The sequence below is a fragment of the Populus trichocarpa genome, chromosome 5 (assembly GCF_000002775.5).
Source record: "Populus trichocarpa isolate Nisqually-1 chromosome 5, P.trichocarpa_v4.1, whole genome shotgun sequence".
Taxonomy (NCBI): Eukaryota; Viridiplantae; Streptophyta; class Magnoliopsida; order Malpighiales; family Salicaceae; genus Populus; species Populus trichocarpa.
The window spans coordinates 8,236,731-8,256,342 of NC_037289.2; the positions used below are offsets into that span (position 1 = coordinate 8,236,731).

General features: G+C 35.4%; 3 protein-coding genes across 9 annotated transcripts; 1 reads left to right on the top strand and 2 right to left on the bottom strand.

Moving 5' to 3' along the window:
* Window positions 1–231: 231 nt before the first annotated feature.
* Window positions 232–3,628, bottom strand: LOC18099188 (DNA-(apurinic or apyrimidinic site) endonuclease 2). 3 transcript variants are annotated; one of them, XR_002981822.2, is made up of 8 exons: window positions 3,430–3,628; window positions 3,257–3,315; window positions 3,047–3,128; window positions 1,986–2,185; window positions 1,626–1,781; window positions 1,382–1,470; window positions 807–1,269; window positions 232–587 (listed from the first exon to the last, which is right to left on the bottom strand). XR_002981822.2 is itself a non-coding variant. In XM_024601071.2 (7 exons), exons 1-7 carry the CDS (start codon window positions 3,490–3,492, stop codon window positions 1,223–1,225), a joined length of 696 nt encoding a protein of 231 aa, XP_024456839.1. In that variant the 5' UTR covers window positions 3,493–3,628; the 3' UTR covers window positions 232–1,222. The 3 variants fall into 3 exon arrangements, 1 of the variants encoding a protein (XP_024456839.1); XR_002981823.2 differs by having other exon boundaries at window positions 788–1,269; XM_024601071.2 differs by having other exon boundaries at window positions 232–1,269.
* Window positions 3,629–9,087: 5,459 nt separating this feature from the next.
* LOC18099189 (transcription factor bHLH121) lies at window positions 9,088–12,524 on the top strand. Of its 5 annotated transcripts, none has more exons than XM_052452851.1 (6): window positions 9,088–9,464; window positions 9,802–9,926; window positions 10,447–10,574; window positions 10,696–11,157; window positions 11,231–11,369; window positions 11,994–12,524. In XM_052452851.1, the coding sequence occupies exons 1-5, from the start codon at window positions 9,328–9,330 to the stop codon at window positions 11,333–11,335; spliced, it is 957 nt and encodes a 318-aa protein (XP_052308811.1). In that variant the 5' UTR covers window positions 9,088–9,327; the 3' UTR covers window positions 11,336–11,369; window positions 11,994–12,524. The 5 variants fall into 5 exon arrangements, 3 of the variants coding, with proteins under 3 accessions (XP_052308811.1, XP_024456502.2, XP_024456500.2); XM_024600734.2 differs by lacking the exon at window positions 11,994–12,524 and adding an exon at window positions 11,503–11,921; XR_002981745.2 differs by having other exon boundaries at window positions 9,089–9,464; window positions 11,231–11,812.
* Window positions 12,525–12,751: 227 nt separating this feature from the next.
* LOC18099190 (calcium-dependent protein kinase 28) lies at window positions 12,752–18,999 on the bottom strand. Its single transcript, XM_006383040.3, has 12 exons — window positions 18,413–18,999; window positions 17,302–17,432; window positions 17,053–17,094; window positions 16,794–16,905; window positions 16,628–16,706; window positions 16,176–16,345; window positions 15,478–15,604; window positions 15,219–15,334; window positions 15,020–15,127; window positions 14,813–14,875; window positions 13,850–14,023; window positions 12,752–13,288 (listed from the first exon to the last, which is right to left on the bottom strand). Exons 1-12 carry the CDS (start codon window positions 18,794–18,796, stop codon window positions 13,124–13,126), a joined length of 1,671 nt encoding a protein of 556 aa, XP_006383102.1. The 5' UTR covers window positions 18,797–18,999; the 3' UTR covers window positions 12,752–13,123.
* Between the last annotated feature and the right edge of the window lie 613 nt (window positions 19,000–19,612).

A 19,612-nucleotide genomic window follows, 5' to 3' on the forward strand; every position in this document is an offset into this window, starting at 1 on the left:
TACTCGCTGCCTAACTCAAGGGTTACCATGCTTCTCTCTTAATAAATAGAATGGGATAACAATGGGAATTTTGGGATTTGTTTCCACAATCTAAGGTTCTAGAAGCTCCAAGTTTTAACTTGCCTACTAGCTGCTGCCTGCCTCTTATTATGGGTTCATAAAGAGAATATAAAAGCATATCGGCTGGATTAATGCTCAATTGCCTAAAGACAATTGTATATCACAGCGTGCTGATTGTATCATCATATTAATTATAAGTAACAGAATAAAGTGCAACAATTTCACATAACACAACCAGCTGATGCAGAACATCTTCAGCTGGTGCAATTGCCGAACAGCCTAAAGCCCTTCGATTGAACAGAGGACTGGGAACAAATTGTTGAATGGGGAAGGGAAGTTTTACAAAAACTGCAGCAATAGTTATTTACAAAATAAGTCACAAGCAGTCATCTGTGCCTGGATTTGGAAGAAGCCCATTTGAAGTAGCCTCAATTTGCTTCAGGATTGGATGCAGGTCCCCACAAGACCAAAAGAACTTGAAATGAAAAGGAGCATCACCAGAGAGGTCAAACACTATCTGCCACATTCTGCACGGTACAGAAGGCCAGAGAAGTTGGTCAAATGACAGGTCATTTACAAGAATTGCTTCATTGTGGACGTGCTAAATGATTTTAACTTATAATGTTCCAAAGGCATTTGATTTGTATACTAAAACATAGTTGGATGTATGCGTATCATTGAATGCTTGGATGTGAAGAAGGATTAGGGTGAATAGCAGGCAAAAAACCTGCGGCCTAAAGTAGGACCTGGTTTCTTTACTATCCGAGCAACACAAGGTTCCTTGTGACCCTTGCAAACAGGAATACTATTCTGCATGAGTTGCTGTATCTTCTGCCACTCCAACATAGCACACTATTTTTCTGTCTCTCAAGCAAACCATCATTTCCTTCATCTTGATCCTGAGAGACTGTCCTTGAATTCACTTTGCAGTAATTGGGACTGCTGCTTTTATCATCCATTGCATGAGAATCACTCGAGTGATTTCTAGAGTTTGGTTCTGCCTGCCTAGGTGATGTTTTAGTAGAAGAGTTCTCAGCCACAGTGCTAAGGTTGGGACTTCTCTGGAAAAAAGATCTTAGAGAGAGCTGGAAACACCAACTTTTTCTTGCTTTTTTCTGGGTTCCCTCTGCAGGCACCAACTTAGTATGCTGACTTTGCAGGATCACTGTAGTGTTAGGACGGTCCTGATTCTCATCAGTGAATTCACGTCTGTTTTTGAAAAGGCACCATTCAAATCTTTGGTCAAAGAACACGAGGCACTTGTAGATTAGCAAAATATACTGCAGCCCTTGAATGATCTTTTAATGCTTTAACTGCATACCCGTACAGTAGCATCTCCATCTGAAGATGAACTTGATATCCTGCAGGATTGAAGTCATGTAGCAGCCTGCCTTATCATTAACAAGGTCACTGCACAAGGTTAAGGACTTGAGATTAATACATGGACAAAATTGAAAGAAGAAAAGATGTAGTAATAGAATTCCCAAAGGAAAACAAGAAAAAAAGGGGGAGGATGATATCTAGCACATAAATAGAAACAATAATCTAGAACACAATTGTCATACCAAGAGTTTGCTGGACACCATGAATCATTGGCAGATAGATATCTAGAAGATAAAGGCAGAGTGCTATGTGTGGGAATATCATGGATTTCCTCCAAACTTGTATAAACAGGAGCATGATCTGAGCCTTCCAATCTGATGCCCCACCCTCCTTTCCACCTGTGTAGCCAAGTAAAGAAAGCTATGGTGTTTGCAGTATACAGACAGACTCATTGGTATACACATGAACAAGCTAACATATATATATATATATATATATATATATATAAACATGCACACAACATCGAGAGGTTCAGACAACAAAGAAAACTGAGAGGTTCCATGGCATTGCCACATTCAAGATATAGCTGGATCGAATGATACCTAGATGTATCTCCAAGTTTCCAGCGTTTATACTCTGTCAATATGTCACATTCCTTGACATGGCAGGACAAAGAATTATGGCCTTGCAGGTCATGCTCTTGATGCAAGCATGGTCCAGCACAAAGAATATGGTCAATCCTACTCCCAAAATTAAATTGTTCAGCACCTGTACTCAACGACCAGCATTGCATGCTCCTCTTCTGCAGAACAATTCAGGATGGAAAAACTAGGACTCGGTACGAAGTTTTCCCAAAGAAAAGGAAGCAAACACATAATGACTTCATAATGATGCAAGTAAAAAAGAACTTTTAAATACTACTCAATGGAAACTTCAATCAATCAGAAAGATACCCTCTGAGGAAACAAAATTTTAGCAACGTGAAAATTTATAATGTGCAAGGATATGAAGGATAATTGGTCAATCACAGAAGGAGATAAGAATTGATGAACTCTTATTATGAAGAGGCTAGTAAACATGGACAGTGAAAAATACAACACTATCTATATAAGAACTGCAAATCTCTGTTTGCTCTCCAAGTATAACTCAACCTATAAATCAATAATTAAAACCACGCAAAATGCAAATCAAGTGAATTTTTAAACCTTTCAGGATGTTTTTCCCTGAAAAAATAAAAAAAAGAGGCCACCTGACTGCACTAGCATAGACCTGAACCATCTTCCAAATCTACAAAGAGGAGAATAGAAATATATTCAATGCTTGCATTGACTGTTAAAGTTTTATGAACTTGTACAAAGCTACAACACACTAAGAATGCTCCAGATAGTCATAGCATTGTAGACAAGCTCTGCTTAAAAATTAGTTCACAGCTTAATCATTCTTCTCAAAATCGGGGCCAGCATCACATCGACAAAATCAATCAAAGCATACGGAACTCTTCATCACTCATCCGTGATAAACTATGCAATACACTACCGACATCAAGTACTCGAACTTAACCATCAAAAGACTAAAAAGCAAACGTGATATGTGCTATAAACCTCTTCATGTCAACTCATGCATAATCACCAATGACAAGGGGGGAAAAAACAAAGTTAATTACCTGTAATATCTTAAAAAACTTCATCTTAAACTCAATTCTCTCCATATCTTCACTCGCCGCTTGAGGCCCATATGCAAACTTCCTACACATTAAAACGCAGCAAAATGATCATGATCGGCAATAATACAACGTCCTTCACCATCAACCTTAACAAGCCCATCTTTGGCAAACTCTTGAAGCCCTTTTCTTCTTTTAGACCAATCAACAAACCTGGTAAAACCCTCCTCTGCCGCAACCGGCAATGCTACTTCGGAACTCGAAAAAGCAGACTTTACACGACAAAATGTTGCAACCCATGTAAAGAAGCATAAAATCATCAGTAGAATTGCAGACTTTTAAAATTTATTTTGAATTTCATTGAACCAATTGATCAAACACCTTACCGGAGTACCCAGTAAGGCCTTTAGCATTACCTCGAGTGCAAGAAAAAAAGGGCACGTACCCATCAGCTATTAATAAATCTAATGTTATTTCTTGGCTTCATAATTTCGTTTCCTGTGAGTGAAATTATAAAGAAAGTCAAATGGGGCGAGAATTTCATTGTTGCTATAACCGTGGATTGGAATAGTAAAATTATATATTAAAATGATTATAAGGGATATTTTAGTATTTTTATGTTGTATTTTTTATTTTTTAATTGAAAAGTTGCTAGCGTCTGTTACACACACCCCAACGAGTGGGCAGCGCTCATGTCATCAAAGAGACGTGAAATGTTTTCCAGCTATCAAATTTGGTCATTCGCCGTCTAACTAAATGCACAGTTATGCCTTCTTTTACATGGTGCAATGTGTGTAGATATATCATGATCGTATTATTGTCGGTGATCGATTGTTTGTATTTTTTCTCTATTTTCTCTCTCCTGACAACTAAAGTGTATAATTGTCCTCTCTTTGTTTGTTGTTTGCTTGGTCATGCCAGACCCAAGTCACTTAGGTCAGTATGACTGCCAGACCTTATCCTTTTACTCTTTAGTGACTTAAATTTAAGTATTTGTTTTAGGGGTATTTGGGTCTTTTCATCTAGCTCAGTGGTCATTAAAAGATTGTTTGGGGTGTATGCGGCTTTTCCAATTTTTAATATAGTTAAAGTACTCTTTTACCCCTTGAGTCAATAAAAATTAGAATTGTTGATCAATGACTTTCTTGACTTTTCATAATATTTGTAACAGTAAAAATATTTATTTACCCCCAAGATCAAAAAAAGATAGGCTGTCAGAAAAGGGTATTTCAGGTTTTTTTAATTTTCATGTATAGTACAATAACGCTTTTAGCCTTAGAAAAAACAAAAGAGTAGCTTGCGTCCAGTGTTTTTACCACATCCAAGTGTCTTAGATCTGGCAACCACGATAAACCCAATCCACTTGGCATGACTACCAAACTCAAGGCTCTTGGGATGGTATTCTTACCAGACCCAAGTCGTTTGGGTTTTGTATGGCTGCTAGACCAAAAATGGTTAAAACATTCTTTAGACTCTTAAATTTTTTTACATTTTTAAAAAACATTGATATTGACCCGCTGCGAAGCGCGGGCCAATATACTAGTTTGTAACTATTAATTAAGATTATGAAGACAAAAAAAAAAAGAGCAAAAGGAGAGTTAGTGGAATTGTGGTTGGGTGGGGTGGGGTGAAAAGGAGTGTAATAGTAGTTATTTTTTAAAATATTTTCACTTGAATATGTATTAAAATAATATTTTTTTTATTTTTTATAAATATTTTTGATATTAGAATAAATATAAAAAAATTTAAAGAACAATTACAACTCGAGAATAAATATATGTAGGTTTCAACACCAATATCACCCCAGCTCGTAAACAGGCCTAGGATGCTTGAGGACAAACCAACATCATCAACGCTCCCATGATAAACAATCTCATCTTTCGCTAATGTTGCTTCAAGACACTCAGCATCCTTAATCTCTTAAAATACACAATGACATTAATTGAGTGTAGTGTTGGCCATAATACATCTCATCTCATCGACACCATCACAGATAGTCATTGTTGTTTTTTTAGCCTCTCACACTAAGTAATGGATCTATATACATACATTAAAAAGAAATTAGTACTCATTATATATAATAACATTAACAATATTTAATAAATATTGTATGTAAAACAATATTGCATACCAATCGATTTTGTCTTAAATATCGAGGAGTTTAATACATTGAGTTGTGTGGATGTCTAGGGAAACACGATCAGGTAGGTGTAATAAAATGATGTTTAATGGTTAGGTATCGTCTCATGTAGATATCTGCATCAATCGTCCGATGTTGCTCTTAAAAAACACCATCCATTTTAGCATACCAAATATCTAGGTAAGATTCATGAATCACTAAACAATTCTCATCACGTTTAGCGTAACTAATAATATACAGTTTATCATCAATATCAACATAATCTTGTATGTGCTGAGATACACCAAATTATTGCATTATCTCGATATGGGCAATGCATGTCAATAATGTTGAAGCAATGTAATGGGACCTGTACTAACCAAAGCTCATATTCGTCACGACATATAGGCAAAGTTAAAAGTATCAAGTTAACGGAATATGACATCATATAACCTATCAAAATATATGAAAGATTTATATTAGATAACAAGTTAAAAATTAAAAAATTAAACTTCAAAAAATACAATAAATCTGTAACCCGCACCTGATGTGCCTAATGTGTGTCAAACTCATCCTGGTATAACTCGTGGACATTAGAGGGATTTACTGTGAAATGTCTAACATCACATCATCCTAACATGTCAAGCCATAAAGTACATTTTTTCATTCAATTTATATAAATAAAATATTGATTAAAATTAATTTTATTTTATTATTACCTAGAGCAAATGGATAGTGGCCTCTTAGTTATAGTGGCCAACATATTATTACTCCAACTCTCTAGATATTCGATATGAATATACTCCCATGATTAGAGTTATATTAATTAACATTGACAATTCTAAGTTAGTATTTAAAATATAGTTAATTCTAACAATCAAAGAATTTAAATTAGTATACTAGAACAAATAATAGACACTTGGCAATTTATCTTTTATTCTATAAACATACTTTACATTGTTGCTGGTAGAGACATGCAAGCATTACCCCCTGACTATAATTAGGAATGACCTAGAAGTCCTTAAGTAGCATCAGAAAGAACATGAGTATTGTATTGCCTGCAATATTCGTGAAAATAAGACCTCCAAACATATACAATATATATGTCTGAGCATATAAACCAAGTGGTCCTATTTACTGGGGAGTTTTAAAATTTATGTCCAACCATGTCAATTTAATGCAATCGCCCTTGTAAGCACTTACTAGAGGCACCCATCTTAATAAATAATATATAAAGCATCTTTGTCAATCAACCCTCTGTATCTTGTCATAGGGGCTCTATCTATCGGAAGACCAATCAATATTGTGACATTCTATAGTATGGATGTAGATGGAAAGTGTTTTTTTTTCGCACCTTCATCGCTCAACCAAAGCTACAATTAATGTGTGGTCAAGATGTATGCCACACAGCTGATTGATCTCATAAAAACTTGCCTTGATAACAAATAGGTGGGCATGCTCATGTAACTCCATCAATGTATATTGTTGAGGTGTTACAAGATCACCTCTTTGAAAATCAAGTAATTTAGTTATTTAAACAATTAAAATAATTAAAATAGTTATTTAAAAATAGTATTAATCTAGAGATATGACCTCTTCACTTCAAATATCATCTAAATGATGTTGATCTTACATATTTAGAACTGACTTATCATTTGGATCTGCCTCAATAACTAGGTGGTCCTGTCTGTCAGCACTTCTAAAAGCAGACGAAACTCTTCTAGTCCAAACCATGCCTCCATCAAGGTTTTGTATAAAAAAAACTATTAGCATTGCAACACAATTTAATATCCATATAGTTGAATTAATAACAATATTTTAAGTTTACATAATTTGAAACAAATGCAGCTATTAACATTCATTGTCTAGTTTTACAAGTTTTTCTATTACGATCCATTTGACAACATATGCCATATCTATTCAGTGAGTAACCCTCTCTAGCATTCATCTTATTATGTAGATGAGTTGATTTTCTTCGAACCTTATTCGTTTATCATCTAGTTGGACATCCATATACATCTAGATCAATATATGCAGATCATAATGGCATATCAGGCAAGGGTTGAAAAAGAGGACTATATGCATTTTTGTATAACAAGTTGGAGTAGAAATCATCAACAAATTGCACATAGTCTATATTTTGTAAGTGTGACATGTAATTAGGTGTGAACACGATTGTTGATATAGTTTTCATTAACCACATGTATAAGTTGTTTCATTGATGTTAATTGTTTCTTGGACTTCTCTTATAACACTAGTTATTGGGGGTGTCTCATACTAAAATAACCTCATTCCAAGATCAAATAGAGTTGTCATGTGTGATCTAGAAGCTTCCGCATCAGCAAGTAATTTAGCTGAGATCTTTGGAGGCCACAATACATCATGACTTAAAAATTATCCAACTTTTTCTACGTGCTCTACAAATTATTTATTACACTTAAAAAAGTTATTTGCACTATAGCTGATACATGCGAGTCACGTATAGTTCTCAAAACATTATTAAATATCTTTGATAAATTTATCGTCGTATTGTCATAACGACAACCACCAAAATCACATGACAGTGCCCTTTTTTTTAGGTTCAACTTTTAGCCATGCTCTGATTGCATCATCATTTTCCATCAAATCCTCCTATAAAATGTCAAACTCCTGTTTTGAAGGATTTGTACATATCGATATCCTATGCAGCATATTTTTCTATGCAACATTTTTAAACTTAGTGTTGAAGTTACTCATAAAGTATCACGAACAATATTGATGATATTTAATAGGCTTTTGAAAAAACTGAGTCATGGAACTCTTAGTCACCTCATGTTCAACTGATATAATACACAACTTAGTGCAACTGCTAATTACAAATCGACAAAGCAAATCTAAAAATCAACTTCGAATTCATCAAATTAATCAACAAAAACATAAATTCTTCAAATTTTACAATTATAACAAAATTATCAACCTAATTCATGTATTTCATAGCTAATTATCTTATTTTATACCTAATTCGTTATAATTCATAATTTAACCTAAATAAACCCTAACTCTAACCTTAATTCACAATCAACAACAACCCAAAATCATTTAATATTTTATAAAATAACATAATTATCAACTCAAATTATATCTAATGAACCTAATTATAAAAAACCCTATTTTTTTTAAAAAAAATCCTTGATTCTAAACCCAAATATTTTTTGAATCAAAATTAACATACATTAGCATAAATTACATCAAATTGATAGAGAAAAAGTGTTGAATATACCTCTAAGTGTAGAATATGGGTGATGGTGGTGATTGATGGTGATGGTTTTGGCTAGAAAAAGTTGGACTCACAGTGGCGAAAGAGAGAGGCTATGATCTCGAGAAGGGAAGGGAGGAAGAAAGGGGGTTCTGGTTTTAAATTTCATTTAAATTCGCAGATAGTATCTGCGACTCTTGAGTCATATATGATATATGTGACTCTTTAAATTGTATTATTTTTTAAAATAGTTTTTGAGTTATGTTATTCCATCAAATTTTATTTTTAATAATCTAAAAACCCAAAAAAAAACTCATTTGATAAAAGTGACTGACTGCTATCCTGTGCCCTTTTTTTTTTTAGTTTTGAATAGTTTTTGTAAATTAGTTTAAATTTTACAATCGCATCCAAGTCTCACTTGGCTAAAGTATAATTCTTTATATATATATATATATATAAACAATATTGATCTATTTTTTTACATAGCTTTTCCTATTACGGCTGCAAACGAACGAAAGGATAATTTTCCTTAATAAGTAAATCATTTTCAGCCTGAGAAAATATCTGAAGAATTAGGTCATCCTCTTATTGGAGTTTGAGCTTACGACATGTCGTTTAACTTGGCGAGCGTGGACCGCACAAGCCATTGGCAATTATTATATGTCTTGTCTCTATCCATCTGAAACAAAAGTTACTTTCCGATAATTGACAAAACACAGAGAGAACATTGGGTTGGAATGTGTAAGTGTATGGGTAGCCACATGACGTTATTGTCTCGTGGAAAGCACGGGTTCTTTGTTTATTTTTTGATTTGTTGTTGGTAATGGTGGTGGCAAACTTTTTCAATTATATCTCTTCTTAATCTTAGATCAATCTTTTAACCAAAAATTTAGCTATAGACAACGAAGGCCAGGTAGTTCAAGTGAAAAAATGGATCAATGGAACACAAGAAATGACTACGCTCAATCTTTCGTTGCTGCAACAACCAATATGGTTCCTTCAAATTCACTTCATTCATTCCCACCTCGCTCTTCTACTCGTCTTCAGAACTCAGCTCTTGAACCCAGGTTCTTGTTTTTTTTTTTTTTTTTTTTTGTAATCAAATCTAGAATTAACACGACTGATACTGATTCTATTGTTGATATTGTGATTCAGTTTTGAGTTTTTGTTTCTGGGTTTTGGTTGAAGTTTGTTTCTTTTTTTAGGTGTTTTTGAACTATATATTTTGGTGAAGGTTCATTCTTGTACAGGAATTTAGCATGACTTTTGTTTGTGGTGATTGGAAGTTATTGAGTTTGAATGTGGTTTGCAAGTTTTTCTTGTTAAAGTGCAGATTTGATTTAAGTTCTTATCTCTATTTGAGGTTTTGTTTTGTTTTATGGGGTATCACCTTTTTTTTGGCAGGCAGAGGCAAGAAGTGGAAGTGAAAAATCCAATTGCTGTTGCAAAAAAAGTTCAAAAGGCAGACCGTGAAAAATTGAGGAGGGATAATCTTAATGAGCAGTTTCTTGAATTGGGTACCACACTAGGTAATAATTTGCTGCTATTCTTGGTTATTAGTACCTTCATGCTCGAATGCACTCCTTTTGTTCTGCCAATTGAACATGTTGCCTCTCACTGTCCCAATTGAGTTAAAAAATTGGAAAAGGGAAGCCTAGTTATTTCTGTATAATATGATACATTTTGTTAATGGATGTAAATGATTGATATTGTCTTTATGATTTAATGGGTCATATCTTGCATGAACTCAAACTGCGTACTACTCACCATTGAGTTACTGGACTTCTAGTTCTGATAATATTCAATTGATTTACTTTAGAGGGGTTTGTGTGTGTGTGTGTTAGGCTGTTAACTTGCTGATGCATCAACCTCCATAAGCTGGTTTCCTTTTTGAGAAATTATTGGCTTTGCAAACAAATGTGAATAAATAGTATAATTTCACCACTCACAAGTCACAAGCTATAAATATGCACTTCGTTTTTTTTTTTTTTTTAGGAGAATGTGAAAGTGCTTGATTTTAACTATTTACTTCTTTACATTTGCATGCAGACCCAGATAGGCCAAAGAATGACAAGGCAACCATTTTGACAGACACAATTCAAGTGCTGAAGGATCTAACAGCTGAAGTGAACAGGCTAAAGGCTGAGTGTGCGACACTCTCAGAAGAAACCCATGAGGTGGTTTTTTTTGTGTTTGTCCCTAATGGTTGTTATGCTTTATGCCTGTATGATTCCTCATGTAATTGAATGCTAAGAAGAATTGGCTAATGCAGGCTTGATGAAAATATATTTTATGCAGCTAATGCAGGAAAAAAATGAGCTCAGGGAAGAGAAGGCATCTTTGAAAGCTGATACTGAAAATTTAAATGCCCAGTATCATCAAAGTACAAGGGCTATGTTCCCATGGGCTGCTGTTGATCCTTCTGTTGTAATTCCTCCTTATTCTTATCCGGTTCCTGTACCTGTCCCTCCAGGCCCAATTTCCATGCACCCGTCATTGCAGCCATTTGTCTTCTTTGGAAACCAGAATCCCGGTGCCATTGCTAGTCCTTGTTCAACATTTATTCCATACCCAACTGCAAATCACCCAAATGATCAGCCACCTGCTCAGTATGCTTCTGGTTCCCAATTTTCAAGCAAACAGGATTCCAGAACCAAGTCAACAGATCACGAGGGGGGCAGAAATAAAGAAAGATGCAACGATTCTTCTGATGTTGCAACTGACCTTGAACTTAAAATGCCTGGATCATCAGCACAACAGGTCCACTCTGAAGTTATTAGGCATTAATTCTTGGCACATGAAGACACAAAACTGATTTCAAGCATTTGTGCAGGATATATCATCTGGAGAAAAGAAAGGCAAGCAATGTCAAAGAAAGGAAAGAATTATCACAAATGTTAGCTCCTCGTGCTCGTCATCTTCAGGGATGCTCCTCTAACAGCATGGAGATGTCCCAAAACCTAATAACTGAGGTTGCCAGTTGTTCGCGCATTCGGTGCTTTCTAAGTGCTGACTGTTAAGATATTATGTGTTTCTTGTGACACTTGGATAATAATTTCCTCGATTTGAGCTTTAGCCTGACAAGCATGAGATCATTTCTAACAGCTTCAACATGGAAGCAGCATGCTTTATGGTTATAGTGGAGTTTTGGGGTAACAACCTGGTTATCTGCGGCAACAGAAGGACCTGGAAGAGGGTGCACCGTACTCCATTTTATTTAGTCTACTTCTCTAGAATTCTGATCTGGTTCTTGACTAACTGACATAAAGCTTAAGGTTTGTCCGATATTTTTTTAGGTGCCTGCTGATCAATATAAGAGCAATTTATACAGGTGGAGAAAACTGTAAATTATCACTGCAAAATGCTTGATACTTTCATTGGTTAGCCAGTTTAGTTGTAAACATCCCTTTCTGTTGTAAGTTCCTTTTTATGTAGCATCACAGCCTTTCACAGTTGAAATTAATCTGTTATTTTGTTGCTTTTACAATGGCAATGAAAAATGCCTCAGTGAAGCACAACTCTAATGGATCGTATGCTAGAATTATTTGAGTTGGGCGACATGGTTATAACCATTTCCATTGCAATTTATCATGCAGGCAGCATGTAACTAGGTTAGTAGGTTGTTGCAATCATTTCAAAAGGAAGGTTTCAAGCGTCTCGATAGAAAGAAAAGTGAAAAGACTGGAGTCTCACATTCGACAATCTATGAAAGGAGTGAAATTCCCAGTTAAGCATTCACCGCCAGCAATAGAACGAATAACATAATGTCGGGGGTGAAGCAACCTGCACTTGGTGAATTTTCTTTCATGACTGATCTAGATGCATCTGGGTTTTTACCATTCAAAAGCCAAAGCCAGTGGTTGCTGAAGGGGAGCCAGGCGTGTGAAACGATTACAAAAGAAATCATAAGCAAGTTTCGGCAAATCATAAAATGAGAAAAGAGACATGCAATGGAGAAAGAAAGTACAGTTTTTTTCTTTTTATTTAGCCTAGCAATCTCTCTTTATATCATTATAGCCAAGAGCTCAAATTCTGAAAACAATACTTCTCTGGAGGAAGCATGTCGAAACTACTTTCATCAGCTTAAGCATAATATACGTAATGCGTGGATTTGTGCATTCTGTTTAGCACTCTGCAGCCTATGTGACTCTTGATAGAATCATATTTTGATATCCACACTCTAATACCTCCTTTACATGCCTCTATCAGAGGGAATCTTCATTAACCTGACGTTACTAACTCGTCATTACTATAAGTATAAATTGCGAGATATAGAGAAGTATAACTGCCGTTTCAGTATTCATGAATACCAAAAATTGGGATACTGACTAAGGGTAAAGATGGGCACGCACTCAACTCCCAAACACCAACCTTTCATTGATACTTGCATTGCACCTTACAATTTGAAGAGGGCACCCGCAAGGAGGACCCCCGCACTCACAAAAGAATGTAGACTAGTATAACGTCCATGGAGCCATCCTCCGGGAAAAGTTCCAACTCTATAACCAAAACCTCTCTCTCTGTTCAACGCACTACATCTTTTAATATACACAAGTTATACGAGGAATTCTACCATTGAAGACTTGAGTTTCAGAAAGAGATGAGCCAGGTGGGATGGTTATTGAGAAATTGGCGTGATATAATCTAGAAGGGCAGCTTCCGCGAAAAGGAGATCCACTTTTCTAGCTTGCTCGCTAGTCTCAGTCTTTAAAACTCCAATTCTTATCTATATTTTATGAGATTTACGATGGCCAGATGGGCTTGGCACATTTCGCGAGCTCATGCTAGCAGTTCTTAGAAGTCTACGGAATTCTGAAAGGCTTATTTTACCATCCTTGTCAATGTCAGCCTCCTCAAGAAGTGGGTCAATAGAACCTCTCAAGCCCGTATGCTGCAAGGCAAAAACGCAAAATCACTTGAGCAATTAAAGCTGAAACACGAAAAGTAATGCTAGTCACAACAATCCAACCCTTGTCCTTAAGAAAGCACAAAGTGAACTACGAGCTCCGATACCATCTAGAATTTCTTAGAGGTGAAATGCTAGTAGTACACATGATCAAGGAGACTTTGGCATGGCATAGTAGGTGCATGTCAAAAAGTGTGATGCATCAAAAATAAAAGGATGAATGCATGGACTAACATCAGGCATTATTCAATAGTTCCCACCAAATAAATTCTGTTCCAAAACTCAATGAAACTATTTCTTCAACAGCTAAAAAGTTCTTTTAGGCAATCAAATAAATATTTAGCTTAATTTTGCCAATGGAACTACATTGATGGAACACTTAACGTGTTGGCATTTTAAACAAGATAGTCACTTAAATTAAATATGAAGTATAAGAACCTTCACTCAGCTATTCTGTACATTTTTCTTATTCATTTCTGTTTTCAGTTTTAAGTGAGGAAGGGATATGAAGAATTAGGATATTTAAAGCAGAGTAATAACACTGACCATTCTAAGTTCTTCTGGAGTTATATATCCGTCTCTGTCAATATCAAATTTCTCAAAAGCAGCCTGTGACCGCAGCTGCCACTTCTCAGAGTTGTGTTCCTGCAACTGATGGACATGCAGAGCAGCTGCAACAAACTCGGTGAAATCTACTAGTCCATCTGTGTTACTGTCAATCTGCATCAAACATATAAATAACCCCATCAGGTTCCAAAACAAGCAAAACTGATGAAGAGCAAGAAAAGATTTTGGGTGGGCAAGAAAGGATGAAAGAGCAGATATTAGATGAGAGGAGAAGAAAAATAAGAAAAGGGACATGCAATAGAGAGAGGAAGTACACAGCTTTTTGATATGACACCAAAGACCACTCCAAAACACATGAATAGGTGCTTCATATATAAGCACCAAAGGAATCTTAAGAGTCTCTAAGGAAATGATTTAAATAAAACAAATAGCTAATATCTAATGCATTATCTTTATAGTATAAATATTGGAATATCTGAAAACCTTGGTGGATCCTCCATCTAAAACAGAATTCAGAAGCAAGATGAAAGAAGGGTGGGGTAATGTCATATTGGTTACCATGAAAAACAAAAATTGGGAATGGAGAAACATTAGAACAAATGACCACTAGAAGAAAATGTTCATCAGAAGTACTTGTAGACATTATGATAACTAAGCCTGGTTGCATGAGACTTAGACAAGCAGGGAACCAGTGGTTGCCAAGTTTTAGGAGCTTCCTACACCTCTTTTAAAAGCCAAAAATGTTATATTCCATGGACAGAAAAAATGTTCCTCACTAAAAAGACAAAATGCATCTTACATTACTCACTTCATACAGCAGAAAAATAGAAATGACCAGCACAGGGAAAATAAGAAGGCTTCCACCAACAAATTCAAGTCTCAATTCCATCTTTTTTACTTTGGGGTCGGAAACTATTCAGAAGAAATGAAATTCACACTTACCGCTTGAACAATTTCCAAGACACGCGATTCTTTCAATTTCCAAGGAAGATCTTTAGCAAGGGCCTGCATTGAAACCATCATCGTTACAACAAAATGCAGAAACCATACACATGGAAATGTATCTCATTGAGCACAGAATGCATAGAATGAAATTTTAGGTTTCAATAGCAAGGAAACACGTAACAGGTTAGGTAAAAAGAAAACTACCTGTCTCATTTCTTCAAGACTAATAGCACCATTTTTATCCACATCAATGGCATCAAATTGATCCTTAAGATCAGCTAGTTCCTCTTCATCAATCGTGCTTGCCAATGCCTGCAAAATATCAATCCATAAAATATAAAAAAAAATGAAAGGAACCATCTTTTTCCTTCAAACAATCCTACAAAAACAAAGCTTGTTTTACCCTTAGAGCAAACTGCTTCAAACGACTGTACTTCACAAATTGTCGCATGTTACTCAGGACAGATATGTCAATAGGAATCTCAGATGCAACTCCTCCTTCTCTGACCCATGGATGTGCTGGAAAAGTTGAAAACCAAGAAATCAACTCTTTAAGCAAGAAAAAAGAGGACAGATTTCTTTTAGAACCAAACAACACATGCATCTAATTATAATAGATCATAACAATCAAGCATTTATTTCTTCCATAAGCTGACACATACATAGAGCTTGAGCAGCAGTAAGTCTTGCCCGAGGATCCTTCACCAGTAACTTATTCACAAAATCTTTTGCACTAGTGCTAATGGTAGGCCATGGTTTACGGCGAAAATCAGGCTTGTTCTTTAAAACCTGCATCCATCAGTTATTAGAATTTTGAAGAACAAACTAACATTAATTATGCAAAAGAAAAAAGTATCCAACATGTGGTGATTGAATTAAGTGGGAATTCAAAGGGAGCCACTATGCAAAAAAGGTCTTGCTAGAACCCATTAGTAGAAGGATATGATTATTTGGAAAACTGTGATGACGACACAATTGAGGATGGGATATTTTGGCTACTTTGAGTTTGGAAAATGAACTGACTAGGGTTTAAAGTAATTACAGAACTTAATGTAAATAAAAGTACAGTGTTGTGGAAGGTTATTGACATGTAAGCAACAAAAACAACAACCAAGCCTCAGTCCCAAACTAGTTGGGGTTTGGCTATATGGATCCTTTTGTGCCATTCCCACACAATCATATATCAAATATGTCCCAATATCAAGTATTAAGTGTAAGAAACATTTTCAAAAAATGAATATAACAGAAACTAAATGCTCTAGCATATCCATTGTCTGTCTAATTACAATGGCTAGAACAAGAGACAGGTAGGAATCAGGAATGAAAAAAGCCTTGTCAAAAAGTTAAAATGGTACTGCACCTCCTTAAATATACCATCCTCAGTCTTATCCCAAAATGGACGCCTCCCACATAGCAAAATGTATGTGATCACACCAATACTCCAGACATCTGATTCAGGTCCAGACTTGCGTTTTAATACTTCAGGTGCAACGTAGTAGGCACTGCCAACAATATCTTGAAACTTCCTGCCTGCATTCCATCCGATCATATAATATAAATGATCTATGGGTTCCAAAAGAAATGCTAGAAATCAAATGTTAACCACTGGTTGGCAAGAGTACTGCACTCTCATTGGTCAAGTAAAACTAAAAAGTAGAGCTTTTGGAATCAGCCTGATCTGGTCAGCCCACACAACTCACATTATGTAAGTTCTTAGCAAGTATAAGTATTTTTCTTCCTTCCTTCTCTCTTTTGTAGACATCATGCATATAAGCACAAGTAAGATCTTCGCATGATGAAAATATGACTCACCTGGTTTTATGAAGTCAGACAAACCAAAATCTGTCGCTTTCAGAGGTGAGTCCCCCTTGGTTGACTTGAAAAGAAAATTCTACAGGCAAGGAATAAAAGGTAATCATTCTCAAGAAGCATGATTCTACAAATAAGTTAATATCCATGCTGATAAACTTGGCGATACCTCAGGCTTCATGTCGCGGTGCACCAAGCCATGTAAATGACATTCAGCTGCAACTTTGAGCATCTGTCGCACAACTACTGCTGCATCTTTCTCAGTGTAACGACTGTCCTTCCTGGTTGAAGAAAATCAAGCAGCTGTAAGCTGAACGTTGCAAAAAATAATTCTACTGAAAATGGTATTTTTTTAGGTAGTATACTGAGTGCCACTATTTTCAAATAAATTTAACCAATATTACAGAACATGAACAAAGATTTCTTACTTTGACAATATCCGATCTAGCAATTCTCCACCTTCACATAACCTGGTAAAAGACAACATAAAACATTGACAAGATTAGTGAAAGAAAACTGTGAGCATAGCAAGTGAAGATTAAAAGTAAAAAGCACTCTTCAGGGGGGAAAAAACATGATGGACAATAAGTAGAAATGCGAGTAGATACAATTACATAAGCAACAAGGTAAAATGTGAATGGTATAGTCCGAAAAGATCCAGTGAATATAAAACTTACTCCATAACAATATATACATAAGAATCATCCTCTAATGCATTATAAAACTGAACTACGTTCTCGTGGCCTGTGAGTTCTCGCAATATCTTGACCTCCCGTTTAACATCCTCTACTGCAATAGGAAGAACCATCTACCAGCAAAGCCAAGTATTAATTTTACGTAGGTAAGAAGTTCTCAACATCTACTGTAAAATAAAAATAAAATAAAAACATAAACGATTTTTTTTTCTGAGAGATGGAGAATGATAATACTTTATCCATCTTAAAACTTTCAAGCTTTCAGTAGTCAACGTTTATTTAGTCTAACCTGAATTGCTAATGGCTAAAAATTCCATTTTATCTAACTGGAGAAGGAAACGAAACATTACTGATCACCTAGTAATTTGGAAGAGGAAAATTAAGATGATTGAATGGAACAAAGCTACCAAAGAACACAATTGAAGCTTTCCATTTGAAAAGCATAGATAAAATAACTTATGTGAAGGATATGAAACAGTAAGAACATTCTTATCCACCAACGTACTTTTCTGCTTTCTTCGATAGGAAAAAAGAGAAAGCAGATTCTGAATGATAAAAAACAAGTGATTCACAATCTAATGCAATATTCTCAAACCTGCACTCTTCAACCAATACTGGAGAAGACCAGAATTTCACTATTTGATAGGCGAATCATCCTTAGCAAAACAATGCTATGTAAGTATGTATTCACCAAAACCAAACTTGCAATAATTGCATACTGTTTGTCCTAGCACCTAACATAATAACATCCCTAGGTTGCAAAACTAGGATCCAACAAGTCAACGAACATTATGCGAAGCGAATTCCCCGATGCAACAGTTTCTGAAGCACTTAAAAGATGAAGAAAAAAAAGGGGGGCGGGGGGATTTTTGAAACAGAAGGGAAAAGGTTGGGTCTACCATGATTTTAAACGCAGATTAGAGAACTTATCTATAAGAAGCAAAAACCCCTTTATAAGATCTTCTCAGAATCTTCAACTGATCAATAAAACCACCATTAACATTAACAGCAACCGCGAAAGAATCTTAATTTTTATCCTCCAAACAAAACAACCCCAGCTCACGAAATGATGAGGAAAACCAAAAAAAAATACCTTGTTTTTCTCAATTCTCTTGACAGCAACTCGATCTCCATTAGCCTTATCAATAGCAACATATGTATAACCAAATTGACCATGACCCAGCAATTTGCCAATTGTATATCTCATGTCAAAATCTTTATCATAACCAAAATCTGTTCTTTTCCCACAAGGGATCGCCTTGCTACTTTGCTTCTCTTTGACCTTTAGCTTCTTTTCTGCCTCATTGTTTACGTTCTTATTATTCTGATGATGATGCACAACTTCTTGCTTTTTCCTTGTTGCTGTTGTTGCTTTTGTTGTCTTTGTTTGTGGCTTGGTGGGTTCTTTTCTGCTGTGAATAACGTTGTTGTTGCTGTTAGAACCACTAACTTTGATGGTAGAAAAACAAGCACCCATGATTTTGTATTGAATTTTACTTTAATTCATCTGCAAAGTTCAAGACTTTATTGAGAGATGATGCGAAGGGCGAAAATAAATAGTGGGCTTGGCAGATGATAGATGAAAATGCATGATTTTCCAGGAGAAGGGAAGGAGAAGGTAGGAGGAAGAAGAGAAGAAAGAGAGGGGAGGGTGGAGCCGTGGAGGTGGTCAAAAGAGACTCTTTATTTTTATTTTATTGTTATTTTTATTGTTTTTTGAAATAATAAAAGAGAGAAGGCAAACTGTTTGTTTTGTTTGTTTTCTTTCTCTTTTCGTCATTTCATCTTTATGGACGGAACTGTATTTTTGAAAATTCTGTTATTTTAGTTGAAGGAGGGATGGCAATATATATATATATATATATATATATATATATATATATATATATATCGCCCACCAGTTTGATTTTAATTATTTTTTTAAATTCTGTTTTTTTTTAATGTACTCCAAAAATAAAGTCTATATATATTGGAAAATTATTTTAATTATTTTTTAAATTCTGATTTTAATTATTTCATCATAAATGTTTTTTTTTTTTGGTACAAAGGAAAGGAGAAAAAACAAGAAACTACGAGGCCCAGGATGTTTATTGGATCTGCGAGCAGAAGATGGTTCAGACCTAGCGGGGGGTGATCCCAGATATGAAGACCTTCCATCCCTCTAGCTAGCCGCGTACTTTGCCATGAAATCTGCACATGAATTAGCTTTCCTGAGGGTGTGGATCGAGTAGACCTACTTCACAGGCTCTCGACAAAAGATCCTTAATATCTATAATAATAGCACTAAACTAGT